At 39.4% G+C, this 22698-nt stretch overlaps 1 protein-coding gene across 1 annotated transcript in view; it reads right to left on the reverse strand.

Annotated features, from left to right (window-relative positions):
* Nucleotides 1–22698, reverse strand: part of col21a1 (collagen, type XXI, alpha 1) — a 192301-nt gene that overhangs the window by 99172 nt on the left and 70431 nt on the right. Inside the window, exon 9 of the mRNA XM_059983461.1 lies at nt 21854–21961. Coding sequence (XP_059839444.1) covers nt 21854–21961 — 108 coding nt within the window. The remainder of the gene's footprint in view (nt 1–21853; nt 21962–22698) is intronic.

Consider the following 22698-nt stretch of genomic DNA (forward strand, 5'->3'; position numbering starts at 1 on the left):
AAGTGGAAATAATAAAGCAATCGGAAAGAGGTGAAATGCCATCGGTCATTGGAAAAGTGTTAGGCTACAGTCGGTCAATGATTGGAACAATTTTAATGGATAAAGTGAGGAAGGCTCTGCCCCAATGAAAGCTACAATTATTACTAAGCAACACAGTGGTTTAATTATTGGGTTTTTGATCCTCACATCAACCCAGCATGGTGGAGAGCGCACTCGATAGAGGTCTGTCACTGGATTGAACTTGAGAAGAAGTTCCCGAGCCCGGCGCTGAAACATACATTCTTAAGTGTTTTATACCCATAGAAAGGTAAAATATATACTATATACTAAGACAAACGTTTGACTAACTGACGCTAAATAATACCAGATGTACCTGTTCTGACTTACTGAGTAAGAGAACTTCCAATTTTTTAAAAATCCCGATCCACGATAACCCACGCAATTCTCCCGTATACAGTACATTAAATCATCTCTAGATTACTTATAATGCCTAATACAACCTAAATACTATGTAAAATAGTTGTTATACTGCATTGTTCAGGGAATAATGACAAGAAAAAAAGTCTGTACATGCTCGAACAACAAATGCTGGAAGAGCACTTCCAGGTTTCTGCTATTCGCGGTTGGTTGAATTCGCGCATGTGGAATTCGTGGATATGGAGGACTGACTGCATAATGTTGTAAAATGCATGAACATGCACTTTGGTAGCAGAAATATTTTCTAAACAGTGAGAAAGTGCAAAAATCTGAGATGCAAAGGGACTTGGCAGTCCTTGTGCAAAACACCATAAAGGTTACTTGCAGGTTGAGTCAGTGGTGAGGAAGGTGAATGCAATGTTAGCATCATTTCAAGAGGTCCAAAATACAAGAGAAGGAATGTACTGCTAAGGTGTTATAAGGCACTGTTGAGGCCTTATCTTGAGTATTGTGTACAGTTTTGGCTCCTCATCTTAGAAGAGATGTACTGGCATTGGAGAGGGTCCAGAGGAGGTTCACAAGGATGATTCCAGGAATGAAACTGTTATCATATGAGGAATGTTTGATAGCTCTGGGTCTGTACTCAATGGAATTTAGAAGGATGAGGGCAGATTTCATTGAAACCTTTTGAAAGTTGAAAGGCCTAGACAGAGTAGATATGGAAAGGATGTTTCCCATGGTGGGAGAGTCTAGGACAAGAGGGCACAGCCTCAGGATAGAGGGGTGTCCATTCAAAACAGAGAAGCGAAGAAATTTCTTTAGCCAGAGGGAGGTGCATTTGTGTAATTTGTTGCCACATGCAGCTATGGAGACCAGGTCGTTGGGTGTATTTAAGACAGAGATTGATAGGTTCTTGATTGGACACAACAAAAACAGTTATGGGAAGAAGGCTGGGAAATGGGATTGAGGAGGAGAAAAAAAGGATCAGCCTATATTGAATGGTGGAGCAGACTTGATGGGCCAAATGGCTTAATTCTGCTCCTATGTCTTATGGCCCATATTGATCATACACCTCTTCTCTGTCACTGTTGTTTAAGAGAGTTTGCAAATAATCTCTGAAGAATGGAATATATTTCATTCGCTCTTGCCAGCAAGCAGCAACTAGAATAAGCAACTTGGCTTCATGATAATTACAGACAATGCCATCATCTGCACTTGTATCACTTTAGTGATATTATGAATCAACTTGGAGACGTAGAGCAAGCTGATAATCTGAGCTACTTCTGCTGTTAGGAGTCACTGGATAGGTTCTATTGAATTTGCATTGGAAGGGAATACCAGTCAGCAGATGCTGCACAATGGCTAGATCACCAAGTGTGCTTAAGGATATACACCATTACAATGGTGAAAAGCTGGGCCATCAGTCAACACAAAGTTAGTGCTGGATTTTGCCACACATTGAGATTCTACTTAGTTTCTATTCAGGCCCATTCCTGCTTGTCTTGAGATGGATGCACATTCTAATGCTTATTTATCACAAATATAGAAAGTGTAGATTTTTAAAATGATTTGTGGCTTACTAAGCTCGATGACATCACAGCTGCTTGACCTCCTTGAATTTAAATCTAATGGTAGTATGTGCAGACAGTTTGTTGCACTAGCAGTCACTGAATCTCCAAGGGCAGTTTTTTTTTTCAAGGTCAGAAATGAGTCCTGTTGCTTCTGTACTTTTTCAACATTTTGGTGTATCAACTGTATATTGTTAATTTGTACCTTTTCCGCAAGTTTCAGTCCATGATAATCATAAAGGAGAAGGTGTTAATTATGTTCAATACAACCTTACCTGACTAAATAAGAATAAAGAAGTGTTGTGATCAAGCAAGGGGAAAGAATTGAATGGTTGTCATTTATTCAAAGGGTAAGATCAATTTTTGTAATAGAGAGAAAGGAAATTATGTTAAATGGATGAGAATGACTTGCAGTTTAATTGTACTCATGTGGTCCTTTGAGCAATTACTATTGGGAACATATACCTAACCCAAAGCAACCAAAGTATCTACCACAAATGACTGAATTTGTACATTTTTACAGAAATATAGCAAAAACAAATTGGCAACTCACAATTAATGTGGCAACATAATAAAAATTATTTCCCTTTTCATGTTTTAACCTTGAATATTCTCCATTTTCATGTATCTATTGTAGAAAATTTGAAATGATATGTCTTACAAGGAGAGGAATATGAACATTGAAGAATAGGTTATTTTGTCAATTTTGGACCACAGTCAGGATTAAAGTTTCCCAATTGTCAATTCCATCGTACTGAAGTAATTTATATCTTCAGTTTGACAATCCTATTTCAATCACTTAATTTTATCTACATTTAACATACTAGAGCATAATCTTGACAACCAACATTATTTCTTGAGTTCTAAACAGCTGTAAAAGCTTTTTCTCTTGTTTGTAAAAGCTTTACCCTTGTTCTCCATTTTGATCTTTTGACTTTCCACCAGAATCACAGACCACATTACTCTTTTAGGAACTGTAATAAAATTTTGCACCACATTCTGCAATATTACACAACTAGCATCAACATTTTCATTCAACTTGCAACAAATTGATAACACAAAGCAATATTCTTGGACAAAGTAGACACTAGGAATAATATTCCAAGGACTACTTGTGTGGAAATTCAGCTGCTGGCCATGAATAGCTGGAAATCACAGGCGTGCTGCCCAGGACTTTCCATCCACATGGATTACATTGTATGTATTGCCAGAGAATGAGATACCCTGTCAATATGATAACAAGAAAATTGGCCCAGTTAAAAAACAGGCTTTAGAAATAGAGTCATGAGTAATTCAGTGCAGAAATAGGGCCGACTGACTCATGCTGACCAAGATGTCCATCTAAGCTAATCTACATAATATTGTTCTCCTTTAAACAATACTTTAATATTATTTGGATTTTTACATATAATCAATTCTTGATTTACCAACTTGTGGGTTAACCTTGAAAGTTTTTAAAGGCTCTTTTGGAGAAGCCTGCACTGGTTGCTGAAAATACAATGCTTGGAATTTGCAAAGCACTTTAAAAGCCCATTTTTGTAGACGTACTATAGAACCTCTGGAGAATCCAGTAAGAAAACAATAACTACAAATAGAGTAGTAAGAACTTAGAAAAAGGTATACAGAGGATAGAGACTAAACCAGAAACCTCTGAAGCATTCAGTATTTACACTTCAGTACTTAATCTTAGAAAGGCATGCAATATTGCAAAATTATCTGTAAACTGTTATACATAAAAATATGTAGAATAAACCTAAACTTAGGAGTTGGTGAATTAGATTCAAAATCAGAATTAGGTTTAGTATCACCAGCATATGTCATGCAATTTGTTAACTTTGCAGCAGCAGGACAATGCAATACAGTTAAATATTTAAAAAACTGAATTATAATAATTATTTCTAGGCATATTAAATAGTTAAAATAAGTAGTGCAAGACAGAAATAAAAAAAACATTGAGGTAGTGTTCATGGGTTCAATGTCCATTTAGAAAGGCGGAGCTGAGGATGATGGTGCATGGTGACTCCATTGCTTGCATCTTTGGAAGCAGCTCAATTTCTATCTTTAATATCTCTTTTTTCTTTTTCAGGGTACTTTTGAAGACCCTAACCTGGAGTTACATGCTGACTTTGGTTCTTTGTGGGAATGGGACCCACTCTCAGGCCCTCACGATTGGCTGTTTTTAGATATGCCAAGAATGCAGCCTAGAAGACGAGCTCGTCTTCAGGATGCCAGATTTTCATGGTTCTGGAGGCGGGCGGATTCGAGGTCAGTGCCGCTGCAGAAAATTGGTGTGTCATGGCAGTACACGAAAGATCCAAAGCAGCAAGCTGGCTGCTGGCTGTGTGCACAGGGACCCAAGATCTTTGGGCACAGAGCCTGGAAAAAGCGATGCAACAGGCTTTTAACACCATAAATCGGCGAGATGTTTCGTTATGTCTCCTCTCTCGCTGTGAAATGGGGACACCTCTTTTTCCCTTATTAGGAAGGGGGGGGGAGAGAGAGAGAGAGAGAGAGAGAGAGAGAGCCTGTGGTATGTTGAATAACTGGGTTAACGAGTAGTCTTTGGGGTACTGCAAGTCTGTGTCTTTATCGATGCTTTACTGCATGCTTGAGTGCTTGGTGGGGGGTGCCAATGCTTTTTTGCTGGTTGGGGAGGGGGGGTTGTCATTGCTTTGCAGCTGCTTATGTGCTGAAGGGGGATCAGAGGGGTGCTTTAGGGTTCTAACATTTAACTGTCATTCATTCTTTGGGGCACTCTATTTTCGTGGATGTTTGCAAAGATAAAGAATTTCAGTAAGTATATTGTATACATTTCTCTGACATCAAATTGAACCTATTGAAATTTGATCACGGAGGGAAAGAAGCTGTTCCTCAATTGCTGAGTATGTGCCTTCAGGTTCTTGTACCTTCTCCTTGACAGTAACAAAGAGAAGTGGGCATTTCCTGGGTGGTGGGGGTCTTCAATAATGGATGCTGCCTTCCTGAGGCACTGTTCTTTGAAGATGTCTTGGAACCTATGGAGGCTAGTATCCATGACTTAGCTGACTAATTTTACAACTTTCTGCAACTTACTTCAATCCTATGCAGTAACCTCTCCATACCAGACGGTGATGTAGCCAGTCAGAATGCTCTCCATGGGTCATCTGAAATATTTTTTGAGTGTTTTAGATGACAAACAAAATCTCCTCAAACTCCTAATGAAATATAGCCACTGTTTTGCCTTCTTTACAGCTGCATCAATATGTTGTGACCAGGTTAGGTCCTCAGAGATATTGACACCCAGAAACTTGAAACTTGGTTTGTGTTCCCTTGTCTTACCCTTTCTGATATCCACAATCAACTTTTTGGCCTTATTAACATTGAATGCAAAGTTGTTGCTGTGAGACCACTTAACTAGCTGGTATATCTCACTTCTGTATGCCCTCTTGTCACCATCTGAAATCTGTATCATCAGCAAGCCCGTAGATGCCAGTTGAGCTATGCCTCACCAGACAATCATCAGTGTAGAGAGAGTAGAGCAGTGGGGTAAGCACAGATCCCTGTAGTGCACCAGTGTTGATTGTCAGCGAAGTGGAGATGTTATTTCCAATCCGCCCAGATAGTGGTCTTCTGGTTAGGAAATCGAGGATCCAGTTGCAGAGTGAGGTACAGAGACCTCTATAGTTTTTTGATCAGAACTGTAGGGATGATGGTGTTGAAGCTGAATAAAAACCTTGACAGAATATGAAATCTATAGAAGACAAGGCACTGATTTCTTACATGCTTCATGTGGTATGGCTGAAGCAAAATCAGTGAAGAACTTGAAAATCTGGACAAAAAAAATCTTGGACTGATTCAATCAGCAAATAGGTGAAGGAACTCTAGTGCCTAGGAAAAAAAGGGATATTTTAGTTTTTCACCTCAATGGCTCATCGGGTTTAAGTGTGACAAGGCATTTAATGAAATTTGCATTCAAAGGCTGAAGCCATGTGGATAAAAGTCAGAGGTCAATAGCTTCTGAGACACTATTCCCTCTTAGCTGCATGGCCTCACAGTAACTGAAATGCTCCCGTGCACATTGCCTTTGTTGCCGCATAGCTGGAATAAAGACCAACGGCAAAAAGTTTACGAAACATGGAAGATTTTCTTTGTTGTTCTGTATTTCATAATACCCTTCAATTAATAAATGAAATCAAAAGTATGTGATGTTTCAATTTTCATTCTAAATATTCATAGTTTGCATATTACAAATAAAACATTTGAAGTGCCACAGTTTTCAGGCTGTGTAAATATTCCCTGCTTAGAGCGCTGGTAGGTCTGCACAACTGTAAACAAATTAGAAGGAACATTGTTCTGAGAGGAATTCATAGTATTCATTGATAAAAATACACCTCAAAACATAATGACAAACTTTTCTGTCGGATTTTAATCACAAAGTGAAATTTCTGTAATCTAATCTATGGATCATTGAAATGAACTATTTAAAAAGAATTTAAAGGTGAGGTGATAAAATTATTTTGAGAGTGTTCTGGATATGAGTTAGCCAGTTAATGGAGTACAATGCAACCAGCTAACTGATCAAATCAGGAGGCTAGTACAGTGGCACAGCTAGCAGAGCCATTATTTCATAATGCCAAAGTCTCAAATTCAATCTGGACTTCGGGTGATGGTTGTGTGGAATTTTTACATTCCCCCTGTGACTGTTTGGGTTTCCTCCACTCACATTAATTTCAAGTTTCAATGTCATTCAACCATACAGGAACACCCATGAATGCAGCCAAACGAGATAGCATTACTCCAGGACCAAGGTGCTAAACATAGTACCAACAATCACACAACATAAAGCACACATAGAACATACAAGATTGCAAGCACGTAAAGCTATCAGTAACATATAGCTAAGCAAAAACAAGTCCAGACCTGAGCCATGAATGACACAGAAATCCGCAGTTGACCACAATACAGGTTGTCATCTGCCAAATGAATACACACCAACTCCAGCCTGATGGAGGGCACTGGCTCTGGTGCCTCAGTCCTGGCGGCTGTAAACAGGTGATACCTCAGCTTGAGGCATAGTCCTAGCTATGACTGAGACCACACAACTTCCCTGCCAACCACTCCTCTTCTCCGTTAACAAATCAGTGAATCAAACTTATGGTATTCCACATTACCAATGCCCAATCGTGATCACAATAAAAGCCTCCTTTGGCACAGGCAGCAGCATGATACGCAGCTCCTTCATTTTCACTGTCAATGAGCAACTCACAGATGGGGTAGACCTGCAGTACGTTAAGTTCTTAATGTCCAGCAGGATCTTGCAATCATGAAAAATAGGTTTAAAAAGGATAATGCACCTTTTGTTGACCCCATAGAAGCTGCTGCAATCAAGTACACTGCCATCTTATCAGAAATCTTAGTGAGTGAACTGATAGATAAATTGGCCACTGTAAATTGCCCCTAAACAATAGGTGAGTGATAGAAACTGCGAGAATAAACAAAATGAGATTAACATAGGCTTAGTGTAACGGAATGATAGCTGGTGAGAATTTGCTGGGCTGAAGCACCTGTTTCCTTGCTGTACCTCTTGAGAAATTGGAAGCATTAAGCATTGATTACAAGATAGAGGTACACATTTTGGCAAAAATTCTAGCAGAAATTGTGCAGCAATACAATGGAGGTGAAAATTCAATGCAGTAAATGGATATTGAATGCTTTGAGCCAGGCTGAACTACATATGACAATAACATTGCATAGCATGTAAATGGAACAGACAAGAGTGTTGTTGAAACAAAAGAAAAGAAGGAAGGCTAGATTCTGCATTTACTGTAATTACACTTGATTTGATTTGATTTGGATTTCCCATTAATCCAGTATAACCTTCAGGTTTGGCCAGTGGTGTTAGTCTAAAAGACAGTCATGAAATCTCATTTGTGGGGATTCACCTCATTTGTGAGGTGTTACCCTGTTGCAAATCAGTACCATGAAATATCAGACAGAACACCATATGCAATTAAACGACTGAGCTTTATAATTCTTAATTTGTCTATAGGGTTAGTAAAGAAAACAAACAGAAAAAGGGCCCATGTTGGAGCTGACTTTTTTTCCTGTCTATTAGTTCTCCATCGATTTCCTCCAAGTGTCGTCGACTCCCAGCCCCACTCCAAGTCCACTCCGTCCTGCAGTCTACAACCTCTCCATTCCGGCATCTTCTCTCTCCATCTTCCATCAAACAAAAATCCCTCGCTTTCAGGCACACATGAAAGAAAAACACTCCCTTCATTGGACAGCACACATTCCAAAGCCCCCGTTATCTCCAATCATAACTCAGACACTGCGGCTACAGAGAAACCATTACCTTAGCAGTGAAACCTTTCCCAGGGCATTACACCAGCCAAGTTTGTACTAGGGCAACATTTTTATCAAGGTGCAAGATACTACTTCCACAGATGACACAAGCCAACATTACTTAAAGGAAAGCAACACATGAAAAATGCTGGAGAAATTCAGCAGGCCAGGCATATGGAAAAGAGTACAATTGATGTTTTGGGCTGAGACCCTTCACAGCAGGACTGGAGGAAAAAAGGTGAGGAGTCATAGTTGGAAAATAGGGAAAGGGGAGGAAGAAACACAAGGTGATAGGTGAAACTGGGAGGGAGGACGGGTGAAGTAAAGAGCTGGGAAGGTGGTTGGTGAAAAAGATACAGGGCTGGAGAAGGGGGAATCTAATAGAAGACAAAAGGCCATGGAAAAAAGAAAAGGAGGAGGAGCACCAGAGGGAGACGATGGGCAGGCAAGGAGATAAGATGAGAGAGGGAAAAGGATATGAGAAATTGAGAAATAGAGAAGGGGGCCATTACCAGAAGTTTGAGAAATCGATGTTCATGCTATCAGGTTGGAGGCTACCCATTCAGAATATAAGGTGTTGCTCCTCCAACCTGAGTATAGTCTCATCGCGACAGTAGAGGAGGCTATCGATGGACATGCCAGAATGGGAATGGAAAGTCGAAATAAAATGGGCGGCCACTGGGAGATCCTGCTTTTTCTGGAAGATGGAGCACAGGTGCTCGGCAAAGTGGTCTCCCAATCTACATTGGGTCTCACTGATATATAAGAGGCCACACCAGGAGCATCTGATACAATAGATGACCCCAACAGACTCACTGGTAAGGTATCACCTCACCTAGAATATCTGTTTGGGGCTCTGAATAGTAGTGAGGGAGGAGGTGTAGGGGCAGGTGTAGCACTTGTTCTGCTTGCAAAGGTAAGTGGCCAGAGGGAGATCAATGGGGAGGGATTTATGGACAAGGAAGTCGTTTAGGGAGTGATCCCTGCGGAAAGCAGAAAGTGGGGGGGGGGCAGGAGGGTGAAGGGAAAGTTGTGCTTGGTGGTGGAAACCCGCTGGAGATGGCAAAAGTTACAGAGAATTAAGTGCTGGACACGGAGGCTGGTGGTGTGGTAGATGAGGACATTCGGTGATCTCGGTGTGGCCGCTTCACCACTTCCCATCCTCCTTTGCCCCTCTCACTTTATCTCCTCACCTGCCCAACACCTCCCTCTTGTGCTCCTCCCTCTTTCCTTCCTTCTATGGCCTTCTGTCCTCTCCTAACAGATACCCTCTTCTCCAGCCCTGTATCACTTTCACCAATCAACTTCCCAGCTCTTTACTTCACCTCTCCCTCTCCTGGTTTCACCTATCACCTTGTGTTTCTTCTTCCCCTCCCCCCCCACTTCCTTCTCTGACTTCTTTTTTTTCTCCAGTCCTGCTGAAGGGTCTCACCCCGAAACGTCGACTGTACTCTTTTTCATAGATGCTGCCTGGCCTGCTGAATTTCTCCAGCATTTTGCATGTGTTCCTTGGATTTCCAGCATTTGTAGAGTTTTTCTTGTTTTTACTTAAAGGACAAGTTGAACAATTAAACAAGCAACCATGGCTAAGTAAAGACGGTACTGGACAGCACCTTTGAAACCTTTTAATGTGTTTTGTGTTAATAGTGTTTTTGCATTATTCACGGAGGCTCTCTCCTCCATTACCCTCTTTAATTAAAGCCTACTATGTTAACACATAGAAATTAATTTTAATCTTCCAATGTTCAAGATAGTGCAATGGGAACCCCAGCAATTATAGCAGCATGTTATTTATTTTTTATTGAAGTTTATCAAACATTTCCGTAAGATGTATTTCAAATACTGTACATATATATCACAGCAGCATGTTATTTAAAGGCTTTCATATTCAATCTTTGGTTTAAAATTTTATTTCTAGATTTTCTGACCAATTACGTTTTGTGCTATGATAATATAGCACAAAACCTAATTGTGGAATGCTCTGCCAGAGATTGCGGTGGAGGCCAAGTCCGTGGGTATATATAAGGCAGAAAGAAGTTGATGGTTGATAGTTTCTTGATATGTTGAGAAAACAGGTGTATGAAGTTGAGTGGGATCCAGGATCAGCCATGATGGAATGGTGGAGCAGACTCAATGGGCTGAATGGCCTAATTCTTCTCCTATGTCTTACGGTTGTAATATGCATGATTCAATTTCAGCTCCTCTATTTAAATAGAGGATGTAAACATGACTTCAATGGATTCTGCAGTTGGCTACTAATGCAAGGAAGAAAGAATGCAGAATGGAAATAAGCCATGCCTCGCCTTAAAAAAATGAGCCCATGTAGAGGCATAACATATCTTGATGCATGAAAGAAAATGCGTTCAAGTGATGTGGAAAGAAACTAGAGATTATCACTGACATGAGCATAAAAGTCAATATGACAAGCAATTTAATGATCACCTTACTTGGGAAAGCTTAAGAAAGTGACACAACTTCTACATTTTGACCTAAAATCTGTTCTTAATAGATCTGTTTTTACTGCCTACCAAGAAAGGTGGATCTTCACAAACACAGAGAAAATTAAACAAATTCTAAAATTTCTCTGTTGATCAAGTAGATTAAGAATGTAAGCAGCTGAGGTACATAGTACAACAAGATTGCTGATATTCATCATGTTCAGTGGAAGTGTTCCCCTCCTCTACCTCCAATGACAATGTCCTGCAGTTGACAAGGGCCTCACTTAATAATGTTCAAAGTTCAAAGTAAATTTATTATCAAGGTATATGTACCCATATGTCACCATATACAACCCTGAGAGTTATTTTCTTGTGGGCATACTCAGAAAATCCAAGAACCATAATAGAATCAATGAAAGACCTGCAACAGGATGGACAAACAACCAAAGTTCAAAGAACAACAACCTGTGCAAATACGAAAGAAAAAGTAGAAATAATAATAACAAATAAGCAATAAATATTGAGAACATGAGATGAGGAGTCCTTGAAATTGAGTTCATAAGTTGTGGGAACATTTCAGCGACGGGGAGAATGAAGTTGAGTGAAGTTATCCCTACTGGTTCAAGAGTCTGATGGTTGAGGGGTAATAACTGTTCCTGAACCTGGTGATGTGGCTCCTGAGGTTCCTGTATCTTCTTCCTGATGGCGGCAGTGAGAAAAGAACACAGCTAAGATGGTGGATGCTTCCTTTCTACAACAGCGCACCATTAGACATAGCAGCAGAATTAAGCCATTCAGCCCATTGAGCCTGCTCCGCCTTTCCATCATGGCTGATCCCAGATCCCACTCAACCCCATACACCTGCCTTCTTGCTATATCCTTTGATGTCTCAACCGATTAGGAAACTATCAACCTCTGCTTTAAATATACCCACGGACTCCACTGCAGGCTGCAGCAGAGCATTCTACAGATTCCCCACTCTCTTGCTAAAAAAAACCTCCTTACTTCTGTTTTAAAAGGTTGCCCCTTAATTTTGAGGCTGTACCTTCTATTTCTGGATACTCCCGCCATAGGAAATATCCGCTCCACATCCACTCTATCGAGTCCTTTCAACAGTCTGTAGGTTTCAAAGAGGTTCCATCCCCCCACCCCCCCCCCGATCACCGCATTCTTCTAAATTCCAGCGAGTACAGGCTCAACGTTGCCAAATGCTTCTCATATGTTAACCCATTCATTCCTGGAATTATCCTCATGAACCTCCTCTGAACTCACTCCAATGACAGCATATCCTTTCTGAGACATGGAGCCCAAAACTGTTGACAGTGCTCCAAGTGCGGCCTAGTGTCTTATAAAGCATCAGAATTGCTTGTATATTCTACTCACCTTGAAATAAATGCTGACATTGCATTTGCCTTCTTTGACACCTTCTGGGGTCTGCACCTCTGATGTTTGAACCTTCTCCCCATTTAGATAATAGCCTGTACTATTGTTCCTTTTACCAAAATGCATTATCGTATATTTCCCGACATTGTATTCCACCTGCCACTTTTTTGGCCATTCTTCCAATTTATCTAAGTCCTGCTGCAATCACACTGCTTCCTCAATGCTACCTACCCCTCCACCTATCCGTATCATCCGGAAACTTTGCTACAAAGCCATCAATTATCCATTATCTAAATCATTGACAAACAATGTGAAAGATAGCGGTCCCAATACTGACCCCTGAGCAACACCACTATTCACTGGCAGTCAACCAGAAAATGCCTCTTTTATTCCCATTCGCTGCCTCCTGCCTGTCAGCCATTCCTCTATCCATGCCAGTATCTTTCCTGTAATGCCATGTAGATGTGCTCAATGGTGGGGAGAACTTTGCCCATGAGGCTCTTAGATGAGATGGAAGTGAATCAGCACCTATTCAATTGTTAGTGGAAGTCTTCTACCATTGAGAAATAATTACAGGGTATCACTAAAGATAATCTAGTCTATCAGGTTACATCAGCTTTACTTGTAATAATATTAATCAGGTTCTTGAGGTTGTAGCTCAGCCAACTTTATCACAGTTACACAAGTCCAAGATGTAACCTTAACACAGTTGAATGTTCATCAATGGAAAAGGCTCTCACTCATTTCAGCTGGTTTAAGACTACAAGAAGATATTCCTGCATTGGGTTTACAAAATTTCCAGGCAACTGACATGTCAGTTTTGTCCTGATTTACTTCACCCAATCTGATTGATCCTGTCACATTTCCAATGCAGGAAATTCACATAAAATATGACTGATTACATCAGGAAGAAACTAAGCTAATGAAGAATTATAGAAATGCTCTGAAAACTATTGATAACCAGACATATCACTGAGCAACCCAATGGCACACTGAAGATGCACTAAAAGTGCCTTAAATACAATTTAGAATATTCTTCCAATAGAGTCTTCCGAACTGCTCTTCATGAACTACCTGACACTGTACCTTATGTAATTGCAGTCCCCTACAACTTATCCAGCCCCAAACTTAAATTTACAGTAGATGACATATGGTGAGGGATAAAAGCAAATGGCACAAAGAGTGAGCTCAACAGTTGTGGCAGAGATGTTGCTTATTTTTTTACATTACCTCTGAGCTGGATTTTATCTTCCTTCATTATAAGATATGAACTAATAATTCTTTTTTCATCATTCTCATTATCAATCTCTGCTTCCTATATTTATCTTGCTTGTTTATTGCCAATGAAATCTCCCTTCGTAGAGGGAGGGACAATATAACATCACAGCAATTCACACTGCTGAACTACAGTTCCTAGGATCTGGCCTTGATTCTGACCATGGATGGTGTCTGTGTGGAGTTTTCATATTCTTCCCATCTCTGCAAGGATCACCTCCAAGTACTTCTGTTCCCTTCATCAACCCAGAGTGATGTTGGTACATTAACTGGCTACAGTGAAAAAATACTCTTCAGTATTGTTAGGTGGTAAAAGGAATCAAAGGGAAATTGATGGGCATATGAAAGAATAAATTTCAAGGCTACAAGGAGAAGGGGATTGACACTGATTACTATGCTGGAGCCATCTTGGACACCTTAAGCCTAGTGACCTCTTCCTTGTCATAAGTAGTAATGTTAAAAAGTAAGCAACTAATTGCATAAGACTTGTTGGCAGATCTCCTGTAACAAATGATGAATAGTTTACATTTTTTTGTGTGTCAATTTTGTCAGGAAAACTTATGGGTCTAAATTCCTTAAGTAATAGATGTTATTTCCTTCCCTTTATCATAACATTTTTCTTTTCCTGGCTGCTTCCTTCTGCTATATTATTGTAGAAATTCTTGAACAATGGTATACCACATTGGTATACAGCCAGGTTACTTGATTGTGAACTAAATTAGCTGACCACGTTGGTCTCTCTGGTAAAGTTTAACTTCCAAGCGCATAACACTATTCTTATGTAGAAACCCAGTTTAAGCTGGAAGTACCTTGAAATGAAAAATTAGAAGTAATGTTGGGAAATACATAATCACCAAAAGTGCAAATGAAATCTGAAAACCTTCCCTGAAGTTGAGGGGGAACGCAAGGTATTGAAAACCTAGAAAGATAAATTTTAATGATAAAGATCCAAGATGGTTAAATGGAATTGACATACTGAAGTGTTGCTCAGGGTAGTGTCCATAACACAATCATCACAACTTACCTTCAAACACAACAATAAAAATGCAGACGTTCACTGAATATGCATTGCATAAATACTATCACTGGTGAGAAGGTACAGGAGTCTGAAGGCCCACACTCAGTATTTTAGGAACAACTCCTTCCCCTCTCCCGTCAGATTTCTGACTGGTCCATGAACCCATGCACATTACCTTGCTATTCCTGTTTTTCACTATTTGTTTTTATAACTCATAGCATACAGTCTTGCACTGTACTACTGTCACAAAAAAATAAACTTCATGGCAGTGATAATAATTCTGATTCTCTGATAATGATAATTTTTATTGGCAACTCCTCACAAAATGAAGTAGTCCATGCCTGGATTTGTTATTCTGCTCAATAACTGTAATTAATATACCAAGCAAAACTTTGTTTCTGTAAAATTTCACTGTTCGCCTCCCTCTTACCTACCTGAAGAATAATAACTATTTAATAATTAATCACAAAATAGCTAGAAATATTTAATCTGAATTCTACTGTTATGATACTAGATCCTAAAATATAAAGCCCCTAAAGGAGCAGTATATTTAAAAAAATGCTTTTTTAAAATTACTGGCTGATCAATTTGTGAGCAAAACTCCAAGGTAGCACAATGTATACAACACTGGAACATACGATTAAATAATGAGAAAATGTCAAGATAATGAAAAGTCTATTTTCTATTTTCTACTGTATTTTCCCACAAGGGGCTTTTTTCCATAATCTTATTCTCCTAAGAAAAGTTACTCATTCATCAGACTAATGTGCATGGCCAAACTGCAGCTGAAAACAAATTTGTTTCTTTCTCTTAGCTCATTCTGAAATTTCTTCAGACATTAACTACATTTGTGAAAAACATAAGTCAGCAGCCAATGAATTTCAAAGAATGCCATATAATAACATGAATAATTGTAAGCAAGCAAAGATTAGATAATAATCTCCCCCTTAAAAATGGAAATTCTTGAACTCTGATCTCTGATCTCTGCTAAGGCAGAAAACATAATAATTACTCTCTATTTCTGGAAAGAAGGTCACAATATACCTATTATCAATACTTCTGCTTGTCATTCTTGATACTTGCAAAATATGAATTTTCAATTAGTGATAATGGCATAATCCTTGCATTTTAATACTATATATAAAGAATAACGGTTGCTAGGTAGCCTTTAAGATGGAAAATCTCATTACATTAAAACTCTGATTAAATTTGTTTATGAACAATTCTGAAATGCTGATAGCTCAGCATTTAGCTCAGCAGATTATGTTATCCACATTTCCCACTCAATTAACCCACATTTCCACATTCCATTTAACCAGATTCCACACCCCCATCTGATTCATTGGTTAACTGGTTCTCACACACCCAACTACTGGCTTGGGCTCCAGTTCCCATGCCTCCCACACATTTGCTGAGGCTTTAGTTCTCCTAATCCCTGATCATTTTATGGAGTCCTGGTTCCCATGCTTACTTTCACTTATTAGGACACTGGTCTCCTGCTCCCTTCCAGTTCCTGTTCCTGATCTATCTTTCCTTTCACTGGAGCTGTGCCCCTTTTCAACTCATTGTTTTGACCACCTTCTTCAAAACTCACCTGGAGTCCTGGATCATAAAGCACTACAGCACAGAAACAAGACCATTGGCTCATCTATTCCATGCCGAACTGTTGTTCTGCCCAGTCTGATTGACCTGCACTTGGACCATAGCCCTCCATACCCCTCCAGTCCAGTACTTAGCCAAGCTTCACTTCAATGCTGAAATCAAATATGCATCCACCACTTCTGGCAGCTGAATTCACACATGCACTACTCTCCGTGTGAAGAAGCCCCCCACCCCCCCCCCCTCAGGTTCATATTAAATATTTCACATTTCACCCTCAATCTATGCTTTCTAGTTGTAATTTCACCCATCCTCAGTGGAAAAAAATCCTCCGTGCATTTATCCTATTTTGCATATCTCTATCAAATCTCCCCTCTTTTTTCTGCACTTCAGTGTCCTACCCTATTCAGAACTGTTCACAATACTCCAAATTTCATCTCACCAATGTCTAATACAACTTTGAAATAACATCCTAACTCCTGTACTCAATACTTTTATTTACGAAGGCCAATATGCTAAAAGCTCTCTCTACGACTCTATTCTACGTGTGACAGACTTTCAAGGAATGGATCTGTACTCGCAGATCCCTCTGGCCTATTACACTCCTCATTGTTCTACCATTCACCGTGCAAGTGCTACCCTGGTTTGTCCTCCCAAAGTGCAACACCTTACATTTGTCTGTATTAAACTTCATATGCCATGTTTCACTTCATTTTTCCAGCTAGTCCATATCATGCTGCAAACTTTGATAACCATCCTCACTGCCCACTACACCCCTAATCTTAGAATGACAAACACCATCCCTGTGGAACATCACTAATCACATACTTCTTGTCAGAGAACTAACCATCCACTACAACTTTTCGGCTTCATCCATGAAACCCATGTTGGATCTAATTTACTACTTCGCCCTGAATGCCAAGCAACTGAACCTTCTTAACCAGCCTCTCATCTGGGACTTCGTCAAAGGCCTTGCTAAAGTCTACATAGACCACATCTACTAACTTTCCTACATCAACTTTCCCAACTGTGATTCTTGCGCTCCCCTCAAACTTAACTGGGTCATTGATATGTAACATTTTAAAAAAATATTAACAGTATGCTGGAGTATTAATAAAAATAAGATCAGTTGATCCCAAAAATCTATTAATGTTGGGTTAACTGAGTTTTACTGTAAAGGCAGAATGTTAACTTTGTGCAGTCTGCTTATTGTGAACTGCAGTATAGAATCAGAATCAAGTTGAATATCACTGGCATGTGTCATGAAATACATTGCTTTGCAGCAGCAGTATGTTGCAATACATAATTTAAAAAATCTATAAATTACAATAAGAAATATAGTGGATTCTGGTTAATTGAGCCAGTCACTTACTTGGGATAACTTTTAAAGAACAAAACCTAATTGAGAATAAAGCTGGGATTCACTTCATTAATTTGGGACACAATGCTACTTAACTGGGCCAGTTAACAGTTGCCGAGCTGACTTGTGCACTTATGTGGCTGTTGGACACTGCATTGTGCTCAGAGCAAATAGTTTTTAAAATAGTGTCAGCAGTGTGTGTTTGTGTTCAAAAAGCAGTGATTTTTGTCACTGATAGTTGGTGAGAAATAAGCAGTAAAACTATTCAGAACTGTTTTGCACACTGTGGTTTCAAGCATTCAGGCTTAGAGTGTCACCATGTTCAGATATGGCCCAAGTGCGGAATGAGAGACACTGAAGTGGGTTGATAGTTCACAGACTTTAATGCGAACAGAGTTAGAAGGAAAAGAAAACAATAAATGCTAGGCCAAACAGGGCCATCAACTAAAACTCTCAAATGGAAACTGAAACCAACACTGCAACTGAAAGGAATAACTAAATATAAAACAAATACTGCTAGGCTTCAGAGTCTGTTGACTCAACAGCCCAAATTCTCATGCAAGGCCAAATACAAGCAGGCAACGAAATGTTGCTGCACTTTGCTTAAGGCTCGACAAGCACTATGATGAAAAGAATGGTGTTAAATACTATCACGATGAAATAATAATTAGCTGAGATGTGCATATTCACGAGCACAATTGCTGTATCTGCTGCACTGCTGAATCCATGTTTTTGTCACAGAGATGCCAGAAAAGGCTGGGAGGGAAAATGAAACAATTTCACTACTTCAACAAGTTAGGACCTACAAAGAATTTGAAGGCATCGACAATCATCTTGAACGTTACAGTGAAAATAAAGATTTAGAGTATGCATTCATTGAAAGCATTGTATTAAGGCAGTCTATTATCTACAGTAGATGTCTGTGCTGATTTTCATTTACAGTCAATCAAAAGAACACGCTAGCATACATTAGATGAATTTATCTGTTGATAACTATTAGGAAGAAATACTCCATTTTATAGTACTGTATATACTGATAGTGTTCTAATTTATTTTGTGTTTAATTTAAATAATCTATTACTCAGTTATGCAGTAGCTTGTGTCTTTTTTACACCTTTTTTTTTACAATTTTCATGAAACTTAGGCTAATTGGGGCAACTGCTTAATTGAGCCAAAATGCACTGGCCCAATGTGTCCCAATAAACTGAAATATATATATATATACATAGATAGATAGATATAGGGAGAGAAAATTAAAGTTCAAAATTAATTTTTCAAAATTAAAATTTATTATCTAAGCACATATATGTCACCATATACAACCCTGAGATTCATTTGCTTATGGGCATACTCAAATAAATCCAATAATCATAACAGGATCAATGAAAGACCGCACCAATAATGCAGACAACTAATGTGCAAGAGACAACAAACTGTACAACTACAAAAGGAAAGAGAAAAAAAATTATTATAATAAATAAATAAGCAATAAATATCGAGAACATGAGATGAGGAGTGAGTCTATAGGTGTGGGAACAGTTCAATGATGGGGCAAGTGAAGCTGAGTAATGTTATTTCTTCTGATTCAAGAGCCTAGTGGTTGTGGGGTAGTAACTGTTCCTGAACCTGGTGGCGAGAGTCCTGAGGCTCCTGTACCTTCCTCCTGATTGCAGCAATGAGAAAACAGCATGGCCTAGATGGTGGGAGGTCCCTGATGATGGATGCTGCTTTCCTACAACAGCGTTCTGTATAGAAGGTGAGGAGTGCTTTACCGATGATGGACTGGGCTGTATCCACTATCTTTTGTAAGGTTTTCCATTCAATGGCATTGGTGTTTCCATACCAGGTAGTGATACAAAGAGTCAATGTACTCTCCACCACATATCTTAGAATTTCTGTTTGTCAAAGTTTTAGATGTCATTCTGAATCTTTGCAAATTTCTGAGGAAGTGGAGGCATTTCCATGCATTCTTGGTAATTGCATTTTACATGCTAGGACCAAGAGAGGTTCACTGAAATAATAACACCGAAGAATTTAAAGTTGCTGATCCTCACCACCTTTGTTCCCTCGATGAGGACTGGCTCATGGACCTCCAGTTTCCTCCTACTGAAGTCAAAATCAGCTCCTTCTTCTTACTGACATAGAGTAAGTGGTTGTTGTTGTAGTACCACTGAGCCAGGTTTTCAATCTCCCTCCTATATGCAATTTGTCACCACCTTTGCTTCGTCCTATGACATCACTGTGGAGCTGTGTTTAGTCACATAGCTGTAAGTGTAAAGTGCATAGAGCAGGAGTCTAAGCACACACCACTGACAGGACAGCACACAGGGAAACTGACAGCTGCTGATAAAGAGATTATTGAAAATAGTGTATTAAGCAAGAATCAACAATCATTCGTCATGTAAGGAAGCAATAAGAATTTTTGGTTTTTATTTATTTTATTTAGAGGTACAGCATGTTAACAGGTCTTCTGGCCCAACAAGCCTGTGCCACCCGCAGATCTGTTAGCAAGAATGGATAGCATTACAGTAAAACTCGAATAATATGCTATCCGATAGTTAAAAATATCCTTATAGTTTGGTATCTACTCACTGGGTGCTGATTCTCGCACTTACTTTAACACACCAAGATTCTGATTCCCTGCTTCCTTTAACCCACCAATCCCTTGGTTCTTCCCACACCAGGGCTCATACAGGGGCTCTTGTTCCCACAGATTCCTTTAACACATGAGCCCCAATTCATAAACTCCCTTTAACACAATGGAGAAACAGATCCTGTGCTCCTTTTAAAACACAGGAGTGTCTGCTTGTTGCACTCCTGTCAACACACTCAAGCCCTGGTTCTCACATTCACATTCACCAGGTTGTTTGTCCTTCCTGACTTGAAATTCACTAAATTCTCTTTGCCACATTCCCTCACATATACCCTTTACATATAGCCTTCCATTTTAATTCTACTTCCCATTTCTATTCCAACATGTCAATCCATAGCCTCCTCTACTACTATGATGAAGCCATACTCAGTTTGGAGGAGCAACACTTTACATTCCGTCTGGGCAGCCTCCAACCTGATGGACATCAATTTCTCAAGTTTCCGGTAATTGCCTCCCTCTCCTTCACCATTCCCCATTCCCATTTCCCACTGCTCACCTATCTCCTTACCTGCCCATCAGCTCCCTTGGTGCTCCTCCCTCTTACCTTTCTTCCATGGCCTTCTGTCCTCTCATATCAGATTCCCCTTCTCCAGCCCTTTAGCTCTTTCACCAATTGGCTTCCTAGGTCTTCTCTTCACTCTCCCCCTCTCCTGGTTTCACTTATCACATACCACTTTATACTACTTCTTCCCCCACCCCCCACCTTCTTAATCCGACTTCTCATCTTTTTTCTCCAGTCCTGATGAAAGGTCTCAGCCTGAAACATTGACTGCGTACTCTTTTCTATAGATGCTGCCTGGTCTGCTGGGTTCCTCCAGCGTTTTGTGTATGTTGCTTGGATTTCCAGCATCTGCAGATTTTGTCTTGTTTGTGATTCATATGTGTCACCTGACTTCTATTCATTTTGTAATTTTGGAAGCTCACACCAGCATTCTTTGCCAGCTATAGTACTTAATCATCAAAGCCCCATGACTAAACAGACTGTATAACAATCATTGAAAAAAAATTCTATCTTTCAGCACAAATGAACAAAATAATGGCAGAAAATTACAGAAAAAATCTGAGGAAGTTTCAACATGGAAGTAAGCCATATGGCCTGTCAAATGAGAATCAGCTTAGGCAAGCCCAATTCGTATTTTCCTATTCCCTCTTCCTTCTACATAGTCCTACAAACTCTTTCAAATATTTATCCAGTTACCTTCTGAATTCACAATCAAATCTGACTTCACCTTTTGGTGGTGCATTCAGATTCTAACCATTTGTGTAAAAAATTATTTTACTAATCATATCAATTTTATGCCCTTTGCCTCTTTACTTTTCAGGAAAAAGCATGATGCTTATTTGTCTACTTTGAGTAGGTACTTCACATTTAATACCTCTATTAGATTGCCACTAAATCTTCTTTCATAAAAGAGCAATCCCTCATCCCCACCTACCTCATCTCCAGTCTATGTATGTACCTGAAGTCCCTTATCACAGTAATCAATCCAATAGGTCTTTTCAGTGCCCATTCAATATCCTGCATATTTTTCATAAAGTCTGATACCCATAACTAAGAGCACTGCTATGACTGAATGAGTATTTTATAAATGTTTGCTGTGATTTTCTTGCTCTGTATTCTATTTCTCTGAAAACTCAAGATCCCATGTTTTTAACCACTTTCTCAGCATGAGAACAAAGTGACAAGTTGACCAGAAACAAACTCATCCTGTTGAGAGAACGAAATTTTTACCACGAGACTACTAGCGACTGGATACATTTTTGTTAATCTTGTGATAAATTGACTGTACAAAGAATATTATTTGCAAAAAAAAGCACAATAGTTTTCTTTAAAAAGAAGTGAGTAAACCATTTAGGACTCACAGGCTTACCATCTGCACCAGGTTTTCCTGGATCACCATATTTCCCTGGCAGTCCAGGTTCTCCCTAGGAAAGCCAAATTAAATATTAATGCATTACTATTTGAGTTTATTTCTAATCCCTTCCAGCTGAGAGCTTAATTTTCTATATAGTAAATGGATGCATGTCCAGTTGTGGTTAGATCAAAAATAGAGGAGATATTGAACTATAAGAACAAATTGGAAACAGATATGCAATTCATTTAAATTATAAGATCCAGACCAGGATGTATAATAATATCCATATCATTATCATTACCAGATCAGGAGCTAACGGTTACCAGCCCCACAGAGGATCAGGTCACACATGAATTCTGCTCCAGGTGACTCAGATGAGGAATTTGAGATGAGGGTTCAAAGGGGAAAGTTTATGGCTTTGGTAGGCCTGCTTGAAATCCATGTGAAATGTTAAGGAATGGGGGAATTGGGGATTTTTGCAAATCCTTTCCAGTGAGAAATTTGTGGCTAATTCACCTTGAAGACCAAAGGACCCAATCATTGTGCAACATCTGATAGGCAAGATCTTACACTTCCCTTAAAGCATAACTAGGATCTATCCAAAGCACAACCCAAGAAATGGAAGGACGAATGGTCTATTCAATCCATCATTTCTGTTCTGTCACTCAATAAGACATTTTACCTCAGCATCACTTTCCTGCATGAGTATCTCTTGATATATTCAGTCTATGTGTATATCCATTGATTTCCTTAATATCCAACAATCTATTGATATCTGTCTTAAATAGATGTAGCAGCCAAATCTCC

The sequence above is a fragment of the Hypanus sabinus genome, chromosome 10 (assembly GCF_030144855.1).
Source record: "Hypanus sabinus isolate sHypSab1 chromosome 10, sHypSab1.hap1, whole genome shotgun sequence".
NCBI classification, from domain to species: Eukaryota; Metazoa; Chordata; class Chondrichthyes; order Myliobatiformes; family Dasyatidae; genus Hypanus; species Hypanus sabinus.